Consider the following 14,295-nt stretch of genomic DNA (forward strand, 5'->3'; position numbering starts at 1 on the left):
GCCTTTGGCCACTCTCTAAGGACATGGCTACCCCCGCCGCTCATGGGAGCTTCATCTCTGCGCTCTGTTTGGATTTTTCCAAATGGTTGAGGGTGCCACACACAGCATGAGACAGAGTTCACTTCAGCCAATTTGCCCTCTAATCTAATGCATGCATGGTCATCGGGCGGTAATCAATTCACTGGCATTACAGTGTGATGAATATGACCCATGAGCTATGACCAAGGGCCCTTATGCTATAAATATGGTCATGCATTTTCATCAGTTCACAAGACATACAGACACAGTCCCAGAAATGGATGCATTAGGCATCAGACATGTTTGGGGCTCTGTGTCTGAGCTGTATTGTATATCATGCATACAAAGAGATGGCTTTCTATGGGCATGACTTTGGTGAGATATAGCGCTGCAGGTGCCTAATGCATCAAATCTTTATATAGAAATAACATGAACATTAATATCGCTCAGTCGTCTGTTCCCATTTCTCTGTTTAATTTCTTTGAACCGCTGATTCCCTAGCACAGTTTGTGATGAAGGATGTTGTCTGTCTATATTTTGGAGCATCCTCCCCTCTTGGATGATCCATTCCCCGCACCCGGCAGCCATATCTCCTCCCGGCCCTGCCTGTGTGATCCTGAGGTGTCATCCTGGGTCACCCTCAGCCCTGTTGTCTGATTAACAAAAATAATGCCGCGCCCAGAGGAGCATCAGCCCATATTGTCTTCAGTCACAACGCTACAATTGTGACTTTGCTTTGATGACCCTCTGCAGCAGCAGCAGCAGCAGCAGCAACAACAATGCCTCTTAATCCAGAGCAACAGTTTCCCTCAGATGAATGCTGCCTGCACAAATTAATGGCTGCGGCAATGTAGCATTGGGCCTAGCACCATGGGCAAAATGTGAGATTTAAATAATTTCTGAGACTGTGGAGGAGTCTAGAGAATGGCAGACAAGCTGACTAATAACACAGGATTCAGTAACAAGGGCTGCTCCGATGGTAATGACTCCTCACTCCAGAAATATCCGATTCTCTGCGAAAAATACAGTCATCTCAGACTGAGTTTGGTATTTAAAGTCCTGCAGCAACAGAGAGAAAAACCTGAAATAATTGGGATACAAAGCATTGTGGAAATACAATATAGTGTGTGGAAGAATTTCTGATATGGGAATAATTAATGGACTCCAAATGCAATAAATCATGTGGACCTCTGGACCTATATAACCTCATTCATTAGAAATGACTATGAATATCAGCACAGCTCTCACGAGACAGAAGACTGATGCAACAAATGGTATGTTTTTATGTGGTGAGTGATTTCAAACGGAGCGCACATCAGATCTCACAAGTGTCATTTTATGCTCTCCTTTTGTGGAGGAACATTGTGTGGGAGTCGGGCATATTCACCACTCAGAATAACTCTAATTAGGCTATTTTTAACACATCCTTTTCAACAGCTCTTGGGTGTTTACATTTGTTAATGACAGCCTGAGTAAGACTCATCTATCAGCAAGCATCACCATCATCGCCACTGACACATTAACATGGATCCTGTCCCAAGAAAAATGCCACCTAGCCAGGGTGCTCTTCATGTTCACATAAAGCATGCGCATTTAGAATGCATAATCGTGTGTGTTGTATGTTGTGCATGTATTTATGTGGCATATTTACATTTGCACCTTACATCTGAGGCAGCTCAAGCAAACTAATTAATAGGCACGGAAGTACATAGTATTTAGTGTTTTTTTTGCTCCAGCGAATACAAGACAGCTCTTTCAAGCCAGTGCATTCACCAGATTACACCCTCTGTAGAAACACTTTTTACATCCACACGATTTGCATAATTTTCATTCGGTTTACGCTCAACTTTAAAAACGCGGCTTACATTTGAAGTTTCTCCAACCGCTAACACCACCTCTGTTTGAGAAAGCGCCTTGTTTAGGCTGCGTGCACCAAGAAAATTCATTTTAATATTTCCTCAGGGACAGTGAGCACGTCTGAGGTATTCAGCATCGGGTTTATGGTCACCTTGTTGTACAGTAATGGTATTTTTAATGTCATAATGTATCATCATAATATTACCACTGGGACTTATATTTTTTGCTGTGATATTTGTGGACTCCGAGGGGCCAGGACAGCATACACAGGTCTGTTCTCTAATATTACCCTCTGATAATAGAGGCTCTACTTCTCCATCTAGTGGTCCCTTGGAGAAAAAGCAGACAACTACTGTCCTCTATAAAGAGAAAATAGTGTGTGTTTTTTTTTAAGAAAATAAACAATTCCTAACCCATCATAAGAAGTAATGTAGCATTCTCTTGGGAAGGACAGTTCTCTAAACCCTGAGGCGGGGCCAAGGCATCTCGTTATTATTATTTTCCGCCAAAACACATTTGTGTGGAGTAATTTTCCAGGGACGGGACTAGCTGCCCCTGACAACTGACAGAACGTTTTTATTTGGTCTGTGTGATAAATTAGTAGTTGTACGCTGCCAAAGTGTAGCAGCTCAGAGGAAACATTGTTTGTCGTGAGTGCTCCCCTGAGGTGAATTATTGGTGTGTGGCATCCAAAATAGATACCAGGGGATGTTTATGACATCTTTGTTCTCCATTATTATAACAAATACAGAATAAATGTTCACACATAAATGTTGTGCTAAGGTATGTGGAGCCACACACCTCCACAGCCGGCAGGCCGTGTTGCTCCTCTGCATGTCAGTAATTTGAGCCGAGCAGTAAACAAAGACAGTCTCTGGGCAACAATCACTCACTGCATCATTATGTCTGACAGCAGATCTATGACCTGCTCTGGCAACCCCACACACACACATAGACACACACACTGGCTGAGTCTGTCCACTAGCAGAAATGACAGCCGGCTGGGACCCCTTCAAGCCGTTCTCTGCAGAGCTGCATGTCATCAGGCGGCTGAACTCCAGTCTGTGCATGGCTGGTGGTAGAGAAAGGCCGGAACCTGGACGTGCAAACTCTCCTTTTGCCGGATTTCACCCCCCCGCTGAGAGCGTCACCCTGGCTCCTTCACGAGTCGACGTCCCCTTGCTGGATCCCTGCTGCTGTCAGCTGAGCGCCGGAGCGGAGGTGGAACTGGGGGTCAAAGGTCGACCGAAATTCATAGATTTCCATCATGTGGCCTCTGCTCTGTGGGTCCCCCAGGGTGTCAGAGAGAGGCTGCAGACAGCCCCAAACCCCTCTGGTATCTGCGTTGACCTGAGGGAAGACAAGGCCTGGAACTCCAGGAGGATCCCTGATGCAGCCTTAAGAGCAAGACTCAGTGGTAACACAAGAGGAGATTATATTTACATTTATATCAATGCTCCTAACTAATGCCTGTCATGGTTTATAACCGACACTGTGCAGGACAGAGTTATGAAGCTGGACAGTGTATCTGTTGTAGAGTAGTCACGGCCCAGACACCCAAACTGAAACTAGACTACAGGCAATTAGTCAATTAATTGATCAGATGATTGACAGGAAACCAATTGGCAACAATTTTTAAAATAATTTTTCAAGTAAAAACACCAAACACATAAACACATAAACACATAAACATGCCTCCTCTTGTTTTATATGATGATCAATTGAATATAATATTTCACTTATTTTGGACATTTTATAGACCAAACCAATGAATCAGGAAAGTAACTGCCTCAATTTTAATCTCAGTTGAGGACTTTTATCCCAAATGGTGGTCAGAAGTTTGACTTACTGCACCAGTAATTACAAACAGCAGTAATGTCAGTGCGTACTGCAGTACACGGACAGATTACATCGCCGCCACCTCAGCATGGTGGTGGCTCCTGCATTTATATACTGTTCACAATGTGCCATCATCTAGTTATATAACCTTGACTGCTCTGCCATCTGTTTGCAGCCATTTAAATAAGTTAAAGAAGCTGTTGGGTGCTGCAGTGCCCCCTTCTGGTCACTGCACAGCATCAGTAGACATGGTGGAGGACACTGGGTGGCTGCTTTCTCTGCTGAAATATAACTTTCTTTGCCGTTGCCTTGGGTACTACTTGATACTGTAAGCAGGATATCGCTGCTGTATTTGTGCTAGAAATCTCAAATTGAGCTAAATTGCTAGCTAGCATAGCTGTAAACTGCTGTTAGCCATGTGACGCATCATTTTCTGTTTTTAAAAGTAGGACCCATAGGTGGGACCCTCACATGGTGCCTTTGTGTATGGAAGAGGATTAGGGCCACATGTGAAAGATGTATTTGAGCTCTGACCTAAAACTCAGAATTCTGATTTTTAAGTCAGAACGAAAATGCATCGTTCACATGTGGCCCTAATCCTCTTCCGTAGTATAGATATGTATGGGTGTTATTCTGATGTCTGTTCATGCTTCTATTGCAGTTTTATATATTTGAACCTTTATTATAAAAAGTTCTCATATTATGCAAATAGCACTTTTTAATGTCTTTTCAACATAAACGTGTTACAAGTGCACCTAACGACTGCCAAACCAGGAGAAAAGGCCGTGATCTCTATTTTTCTCCCGCCCCATTTTTCAGTAAATGTGTGTGAAAACACGCCATTTAGACTTTGCTCCCCTTATGATGTCATAAGCACGAAGATGTTGAAAGCTCACAGATTGTTCTGTTCTCTGCTGAAAACAGCCGCAGCAGCCACGTCTGCTAAACAAAAGAAACATTAAACCATGTAAGCTTATTCTGATAGGATCTCTAAATGCAAGTATGAACTGGAGAAAGAGCTTAATATGGGACCTTTAATTCTGTGTTTACTGGAGGACTACGTGCTGTTGGGTAACCTAACTGTCCCGCTTTGCTAAGGACGACTCACTGCATAGTCAGCACATATACTACTTCAGTTGGTACTGTGCTAAGGTGTTGCAGACATTTCTGTTAAATTATCATCAACAAAGTGACACACAGGTGGAGGTCTGTTTTTCGAGGCAAAATACTATTAGTACTAGTACTATTATATGTAGTCAGGTGTGTACCTGCTGGGTACTCATCGGGATTCATACAAAATTCACAGAGAGGCAGTGTCGGGGTTCCAATAGAGGCCCAAGGCTGATTTTTGCCCCGGGGCTCCCTTGCAGCGTGATCTGGCCTTGAGAGCAGTTACTACTGTGAATAGTTAAAGTTCACAACTTGCTTGCATCCCAGAGACTTTATTGTTGTTGTCTCATCTGAAGGTTCAACTAGTCCTGTTCAAGTTCACCAACCCTCACTTAGGACAACAATCACAGCAGCTTCACACAGCAGCTTCCCTAATAAACACACTGGAGCTGAGGTAAGTCGTGGCTGAATTTCCTACTGAAGTGCTTTGCAAAACATAATTTATTGATTTAATAGTAGTTACACTCCATGCAGTAAGTGTGTGTGTGTGTGTGTGTGGATATATATATATATATAATTTTTTTAAATCATTATTACTATGTTTTCATTTTCCTTAATTTTTCCTGTTTAACTCTGAGCACACCAGCATTCATTGATTTATACATTCAGTGTGCTGCAGTGCAGAGGCTACAGACATTTGGTTGAACCAAAGCTGGATCGGTTTCTAGACAAATTGGCTTATTACATTTAATCAGATGAATTAATCACTTCACTATAATAACACAAGCGCACATTACAGTAAATATGAAAGAGTAATTCATAGACACATACCTCCCTGTGGGTCTCACCACACGTGTTAAAGTATCACATTAGCCCACTGTTATGTGGGCAGGTGTTTATTATTTTGATTCTGAGGCTGCTAATTGAAGTCATCATAATTACCTTGGCATATATCATTACAGTTTAGGAGAGGCTTTACAGTAAATCAGTTGTAGTGAAGAGTTTAAAGTGTTGTTGTGGTGAACGGAGGCTTGATTGGCGCCTGCGTTTAAGCAGTGTGAGACGTGGGAGGAGAGTGAACACAGTGCTGCTTGTTGATGTGGAAAAACATCAAATTGTTTGACTGACTCATCTAGGTTCACACACGAGAGTATATGTGGAGTTTTGTCTGAACTTTTGTTTGTCATTTAGATGACATCCTGACAATTTGTTGGTCCATCCGTCCAACTCCAGACTGAAACATTTCAACATGTATTTGATGGATTAGCATACAATTTGGTGCAGATGCTAGCACGCTCAAACTAAGGTGGTGATCATGGTAAACATCACACCTACTAAACATCGGCATGTTAGCATTTAGCTGAAAGCATGGCCATGCTAGAGTAGAGCCTCACAGAGCTGCTAGCTCGGCTGTAGACTCCAAGTCTTGTTTGATTTTGTGTCCTGACGTCTGTTAGATATTTGCAATTTTCTATCTTGATCTTGTTATCAGTTTACAGTTTCTGCAGGAATTTAAAGTAAGATGAATTTGTGCAGGCTGGAATGATTAGGAATCATTACAGACCAGGGGTCATCTGTACGCTGGAGGCCTGATGCTGTTCAACTTAAAAACTAATGATCTCATTAAAGTCATTAAAGATGCAGGATCTGAAGAGTTTAAGCAAGAAGTGATGTTTTATTTGTATATGGATTTTTAATATTGAGCTGGTTAACTATGCACTTGTGAATAGGCATATTTAGAATGCACGATCTTTATGTTGAATTTAATGATTCATTAACGAATTATTCTTTAATGATTTAATTTAATTCAGCATCTTGCATTCTAACTTTTAATTGATTTTTAAATGGACACTGACAACATTTTAAAACTGAGATTATTGTCGTTTAAGAATGGCTTCTCTTCTGATCTGAGACTGTGGACAGACGACTCACTGGCAGTCCAGCGCTTCAGATACACTTCTGCAACACAGAGGTCAGAAGACAGTGACCTTTAATTGTCTCCTTTCAATACCGATAAGCTCACCTCCCACATAATGCATTATAAATAACCCTCTTTGCTTTGAGGGTTTTTGAGAGAGAATAGGTGTGATTTTTTTTTTAGCTCCAGTGATGTCATCCGGGAACATCGTGTCCTCTCGTTGTGTTAATTGCTGCTCAATGAAATGATGTAGATGAACTGCAGCCTCGCTTAAAGCCTCGGGGAAGAATTAGCTCTCCAGTTAATAAGATGTCTAATATACTTTGTGCAACGAATGGGGCTGTTTCAGAATTCAAATTAAAGCAAATAACTTTTGGGAATCAAGTTAATCAATTACACTCAAGGCGCCTGGTTCTGATATTTAATGGCTGCAATTTCCCTTGGTGTGCAGGAGTTATGAGGAAGTTGGTTGGGATGCAAAGTTACCTCGGCGCTTGAGGGCACCAGGAACGACCCTGGAGAAAATGGCCGACCCAGTCAGTGAGCCTCCCTCATTCAAACGCTACAGCAGTCGACCTCAGCTGTGGCAGGTGATGGAGAAAATGGTGATAAACATTGCCAAGGCTGGAGCTCAGTGTTTTTCTTTTTCTGCAACCTCAAGGTTTATGCTCATTCCCACAAGTGGCTGAAGGAAATAGAACCGCTGCGCTGAAGTAATTAATTAATGGTGGTTCTCAAGGAAGCAATTTACTATCAGGAAAAATCAATCTAATTGGGTTACCTGAAGGTAATGACAACGGTGACAACAAAAAAACTGGAAAATGAAAACCGCTTTGCCCACTAACCCACACACACAGAGGTATTGGTTTTCTATTGGGTTTTGCTGAAAGGAATCAATGTGTCAGGGGTCATTTTTCAGTATTACTTTCCTTCACTTCACCATGTTCAGAAACTGCGAGTTCCAGCTTAGTTTGTACTATTTGTGCTGTGCAGCAGTGTGTCCACTCTTTTACTTAATTTACACATTCAGTAGGAACAATGGGCTTCTGGCTGAGAGGGACAGATATGCCTGGAGAAGTAAGAGACACACGAACACATTGTTGGTTTTTTCAAAAGAATAAAAGAACATTCCCACATTTATCCTTTTCATACCTTCAAATCAATTAAGCAATGATTTACTGGTGATAAACTGCATGCAGCGTCTAATAAAAGGTCTGTGTGTGTGTGTGTTTTTGTAGTAAAGACGATGTATGAGATTATAAGGACTGAGTTTCTTAGTAAAGGTACCTGAGAAATTCTGCTAATAGATCTGTGGTTACTGTCCTTTCCAAGTGTGTTGGAGCTGAGTGGAACAGACAGCAGCTTCGATCGCGGAATGATGCCAGAAAACCAATTTCATTGTAAGTTTCCAACGACCAACGGCCTCTGTCTTATGAGCATTAACCGACAGCAGCATTAGAGCAACGCCTTCTTTCTCCTCCTCCCAGCTGCAGTGGTTGTCCGAGGTCGGGTCAAATCCCTCTGTACACGTGAGTAACGACGTCCTACATATTCTGTGTATGAAACATGCATGGTGGTCCTCAAATGTGTGCTGTCAACCACAATGTTGGACTCTAAACAATCTAAACATGCTATATATACTGTGTTAATCCATATTCTGTCATATTGTTTATATAAGGGAACCTGCACATAATCATCACGTATATACTTGCACTATTGTCTTTATCACATCATCTGTAACAGTTGCTTTGTTAAATATTTGTTGACTTTGAACAGCTTTCTTGTCCTTGTTTTCCTGTTTTGAGAGCCATGGAAAAACCTTGAATCCTTGTATGTGTTCACATACTCACTGTGCCCCAACAGTGAACCCTGTGCCAAAGAAGCCTAGATCTTTTCCCCTGACATCTTGATACTAATATGACCACTCAGCATTTTTAATACATGCAGCGTTCATACAAAGCCTTGAAAGTTTGGGAAATGCTCATTTTTAACTGCTGCGTTTTCAAGGTTGGGAATTTGCTTCAATTCAAATATACAAGCACCAAGTCTGGACACACCTTCTCATTCAATGGTTTTTATTTATTTTCATTATTTTCTACATTGTAGATGAATATCGAAAACATCAAAACTATGAAGTAACACATATGGTACACAAATGAGGGTCTCAGAAGCAATACATTTCATAAATAAACAAGGCACACGTGTTAGTTTAAAACCATCCATGTGACGACGTCATGAAGCTGATTGAGACAATGTTGAGTGTGCAAAGCAAAAGGTGGCTACTCTGAGTGTATAAATATATATATAAACATATTCTGTTTTTTTGTTCACTACATAATTCCATATGTGTTCATTCATAGTTTTTATATCTTCAATATTCATCTACAATGTAGAAAATAAGGAAAATAAATAAGACTTTTGACTGGTGCTGTATATTTGAACTGAAGCAAATTCCTAACCTTGAATCAGAATCAGAATCAGAATCAGAATTACTTTAATAATCCCCAGGGGGAAATTGCTTTTTGTTACACACAGCTCCAAAAGAATAAGAATAAGAATACACTTCAAACACAAGTAAAATACAAGTATATAAAAGTATGAATAAAAAAAAGATGTATTAAAAATTATTATTACAAATTATTACACAGCTGCTGCTGCTTGAAAACACATGAGTTAAAGTTATATTATATTATATTATATTATATTATATTATATTATATTATATTATATTATTATTATTAACACAAAAAATTGAAATGGAATTGGAAATTTTGGTTTAGGTGCCTAGGAAATGCTTCAAAAGTGCCTGATTTTACTGTTGTCTGCTAAGGCTGTCTACTCGCTACAGAGCTGGATTTCAATGGCTTAATTGTACCATTCAATGCACCTGTGTTGCTGTCCTCTAATTTGTTCAATTCAGTTCCGAGGCTTGTTGTCTTTGTGTGCGTTCTTTCATATTTGCAGTGGTACGATCAGCTCTGAGAACATGGATAACATTGACAACTTGGATGAAGACTTTCACCCCCTGACCCTGAAGAGGAGCGTCGTGCCCCCTTACGCGCCCACAGCACGGTAAAACACACCTGTATCTCACATGCACACACACGTTTACTGTGGATCAGAGTTCTATTTATTCACAGTGAAATCTATTTTGAAATATCTATTACACTGCCTTACTGAACACACTAGATGTCTACCAGCCCCGAGGGTCAGTACAAATCCTAAGGCCTGCACCCATTGCTGTATGCTGGGCTTGGCTTGCTGCATTGTCCAGCCTTAATCACTGGCATATCTTTATCTTTATAAGGCGATTTTAAATTTGTTCCTGACACACTTATGCAATTTTTTCCAGAGGAATGTTGATGGAAGTTATGGTCTCGGCTCTGAGACATATTTGTAGGATTTACTCTTATTATCAGCCCCAAATGAGGAAAAAAAGCTTTTAGATATGCAGCTCCTGGAGCTTGGAACTTGCTGCATCCACCTTTTTAAAAATAGATTGAGGGAGTTGGAGATGCTTTGACTGAGCTAATTATCCCTACGTGATCCAGGGTGACCTGGCTCTTATTGTAGTGTACTCTTCATCGTCTGTAACTGTTACATGTCGTACCACCTGGAGCTTAGATTTTAATGTGCTGCTGCTTGTTTTGGTAAGGACACTCTCTCAGATCAAATCAAAATCAAAGAAGCACCTGCTAGCCTTTGAAATTCCTCTCACATGGTGGTATCTAGTCAGATGCTGATCAATAATGTGTAAATTTCTGGTTTGTGCCAGTCGGATCACCATCCCTGGATACACAGGCAAGGCTGTCTATGGTAACTCTGCTGCTCCAGCTGCCTCCAGCCATGCACGCTCCTCTGGGTGAGTCATTTCTGAGGCCATTTAGACAGCAAAACAAACCATCACCTGTTGTTTGTGACCACTTATTCTTAGCAGTTAGTTACTGAATCCATCATCATCTTTTCCTATTTCTATTCTCTTAATATTCTGTCATATTGACTCTTGCACACTGAGTTTTTTTTTCGTCCACCACTACCCATGTCACCAGTACATATTATTTTCACATAAGTGTAAGATTAAGGAGAAAATGTATGATGATTGTCCACTGGGGGGCGATCTAGTGCACTCCACTGATATCATGCCTCAGGTTTTATTGTGCCTTCACCATGCAGATGTGCTCACACTTTGCTGCTATACCTGTGAAAATTAAATCCAACTCAGAGTAATCATCATTAATGCCAAGGCATCATATTTGAAAATGACTCCTAAATTTTCATCCAGTAATTCAGCAGGCATGTTAAACCTCTTTTCAATAAGAGGCCAAGTGGTCGTTTTACAAAGGGTAAAACAATTCCAAGGTGACGCAGGCCAGCAGGCTTTGAATCTGAGCACTGAGCAATTCTGACCGAACAACACGCAGGCAAACCATCACAGATTTACCATGAGATCATTCAGTCACAATTCATCCTCACCAAGAGCAGCATCTAAATTATTATTATAATTATTATTATTATTATTATTGTTATTATTATTGTCGTAAGTCACAATGAGAAGGATGGAGCTACACAGCACCTTCTGCACAAAGCCTCACAATAAAACAAATTCATCATGCTTAAAATAGTTTTTTTTATTTAGGAGAAATAAAAGATGATAAGATAAATTGAGAACACATAGTGATACATGCAAGAATAAAAAATGACTGAATGATTTAATTGAGGTTGTTCTTATTTTCCCTTTGTGCCTATGTGTATTTCAGTGGCAACACTTAAAGTATTTGCATATATCTTGTGGTTTTTTTTTTTTTTTTTGGATGAGTGGGCGTGTGACGTACAAGTTAACGGTCAGTTGGTAAAGACTACAGTAATTGGAAATGTTAGGACAGAGATTAAAAAACAGTGGATGTCATTCCTGGAGACGGACAGGAGGGAAATTGGAAGTCTTGGGAAAAGTGGGGAGAAAATGACAAGAAGGTTAATTTCAGGGCAAAATAACATTCTTGCACGGAGGAGATTTCACAGCAGACTTCTGTTTTTCTCTCGTGGCATCAAAAGCAACAGAAGATATTTCATTTCAGAAAATTGAATGTCTAAAAAAGTGTTCAACAGTCAGCTTAACTGTGATAATATCAGTGTACATGAGTGAAAATGAGAAGTACTTTAACTTGTCTCACTGCGTGGGGCAGACGTCCCTCCGCTCTGGGAGTGTTGGCTGTCTGTTAGGGAGCTGTAAACCTGTTTCCTAGATGGGCCCCAGTTGAGCGAACTTTACCGGCTTTTGGAGCAGGCATCTCCAGATGGCTGAATCCAGAGCAGCTCGTGGTAATCGTGGTTTTTCACAACCTTGATCCATTTTCCTGGTGCCTGAGATCTGTTTCCTCTGCTGATTAGGCTGGCCTCCCATATTTTTTCCCCAAAACAGAGCGAGACAAGTGCTTGGATTGATTAACTGTCTGCTGTAACGGTCAGACGTCCTCAGGATCTTTTCTTGCCAAAGCTCACTCATTACACAAGTGCCTATGGGTGTTTTTTTTTTTTCCCAAGTGTCAGTCTGTAGCAGTCTTAGTTGTTTCAATATGAAAATTACTGTTGTGATTCTAGATTTTTACATCCCAAAATAATTTACAATTTACTGACTCAAAATGATATTTTCTCAGGACAATCAAAGAATGGAGGAGTCCTACTTTTGGCCATGCAGGGCCCCTGTCCCGAGCGGTGACCACCGTGACCCCCTGCAACCCCTTCCTGACACCTGCTCTTCCTGCCTCCCACACAAACACACGAGGAGACATTAGACAAAGCAGATGAGAAAGTTTTGAAGGTGTCAGCTTCCTTTTTATGCCATCCAATCTGTTTATGTGAATACGTTTATAATGATGTGATGTCAGTGACTGATTCAGAGTGAGATGGAGAATAATGAGATGCCCCATTATCATAATTTCCCTGATTTAGATGAGTGGTTTTCTAACTCTGGGTAGTGAGTGCTTGCATTGTCCTTTTAAGCGTTTGCTCTCTCACTGACTCGCTACGTCTCACTCTGTGAGTGTGTGTGTGTATTTCAGCCCACACACTCTGTGCGTCTGTCATGAAGGAGAAAGAAAGGGACAAAACAGAGAAAATATTTTGGGAAGTAAGGATTTTCTGCTCTAAGGTTGCATATCTAAATACATAAAACTATGACAAGTACAATATATCCATTATGAGTCACATTTTGGTATTAACTGAGGGTAATTTGCTCAGGAAGTACATATTAAATACAGTCTGCAGTCTGCACTGCACACAACACTTGGTTAGTTTTCTGTAGATGTGACTGTAATGCAAATCAACATTATTATAAAGTGCCTGCCAGCTATAGCTTTAGGTCTGTGGTTTGTGCAGCTTCACGCTCAGACAGGAAATAGGGATGAGCTGGTTTTCCTGTTTCTCTTCATCTATATTTTGTTTAGATTTACATTTCACAAGGATTTTTACTTCAACACACTGTAGGTTTTTGCAAGGACTCGTGTGATCGCTAACGCATCACATTAAAACTGAAGGAGCAGAGATAGCCTCCAGTTTAGCCTAAACTCCTTAGTCTCTCCTTATAACTGTTGTATCCTACATTTCCCATGATGCAGCTGTATAGTACCTTTCATTAGACCTCATTGCGAATTGAGGTCAGTAGAAAGCTCCCTTCAGAGCTACAGAAGGCATTATAGACTTGTTTCCACTGTATAATCCCCCTCGTGAAGAGCAGTGCTAGAACACTTATTTGAAGATGTTACTCATTACATATTATGAGTTGGAAAGTTACCTGGATGACTTTACGAGTTACTCAGCAAAAGTAATTTATTACCTGCTGTTTTATTTCTGACTCAGCATAGCCAAGTCAAACGTGGCTTGTAAGCAACTCGAACTCATTAACTCTAACTTATTGTTAGAAATAGAAAATGAAAGTTTTAGAGGTATTAAGTGACCATCAACAGCACAGGTAATGTTATCAAGCCAGCTAAGAACACACATTTAAATTCAACAACTTTGGAATTAAAGGGCGTCGCATTCCTCCCGCTTTGATGATCACCCTCTGCCTCCCCATGCCTCCAGTCCTTGCACCAGCCTAGCATGTCCTAAACCAAGATGTCTCTCCACTGAATTCAGAGAGCAAACTGAGGTCAACCCTCCATCAAACTCCCGGTGAGACAGTGAGATCAAGTAATGGAGCTTTACTGGGATTAGTAACCGTACTGTAATAACTAAATGTCATGTTGCAAACCCTTATGTGTAAAAGTGCTTTCATCACTGTAACATGCTACAAAGTACTGTGTCACAGCCCAAAACTGATGGCAAATAAACTTGACTTCATGTGTAAAAGATATTAACTATACCAGCATAGACTGTATATACAAGAATCATTCTTTCCTTTGCATTGAAGGGAACCCAGTAAATCGAGGGAGTGCACTCTTCCTTTTGGCTTGATGTCAGCTAAATGCTCTGTTAGTGATTGACGTCTACTAACAACCAGTTAATGTGGTGGACAGTCTCCACTTTAAGCCTGAATCTAGTAAACCAGTATTCCA

The 14,295-nt window shown here is 40.7% G+C and overlaps 1 protein-coding gene across 1 annotated transcript; it reads left to right on the forward strand.

The window, feature by feature from the left end:
- The first annotated feature begins 2,865 nt into the window (after window positions 1-2,865).
- Window positions 2,866-10,608, forward strand: LOC139211323 (protein SPMIP7). Its single transcript, XM_070841613.1, has 7 exons — window positions 2,866-3,292; window positions 6,748-6,796; window positions 7,194-7,332; window positions 8,075-8,142; window positions 8,230-8,271; window positions 9,707-9,814; window positions 10,518-10,608. Exons 1-7 carry the CDS (start codon window positions 2,866-2,868, stop codon window positions 10,606-10,608), a joined length of 924 nt encoding a protein of 307 aa, XP_070697714.1.
- Window positions 10,609-14,295: the final 3,687 nt, after the last annotated feature.

The sequence above is a fragment of the Pempheris klunzingeri genome, chromosome 12, assembly GCF_042242105.1.
Source record: "Pempheris klunzingeri isolate RE-2024b chromosome 12, fPemKlu1.hap1, whole genome shotgun sequence".
NCBI classification, from domain to species: domain Eukaryota; kingdom Metazoa; phylum Chordata; class Actinopteri; order Acropomatiformes; family Pempheridae; genus Pempheris; species Pempheris klunzingeri.

Bases quoted from the DNA above. Each gene is read 5' to 3' on its own strand.
- LOC139211323 (XM_070841613.1), top strand. From the start codon at position 2,866: ATGACAGCCGGCTGGGACCCCTTCAAGCCGTTCTCTGCAGAGCTGCAT. The intron at 6,797-7,193 runs GTCAGAAGACAG...CTTGGTGTGCAG, and splicing joins TACACTTCTGCAACACAGAG to GAGTTATGAGGAAGTTGGTT. The intron at 9,815-10,517 runs GTAAAACACACC...GGTTTGTGCCAG, and splicing joins CCTTACGCGCCCACAGCACG to TCGGATCACCATCCCTGGAT.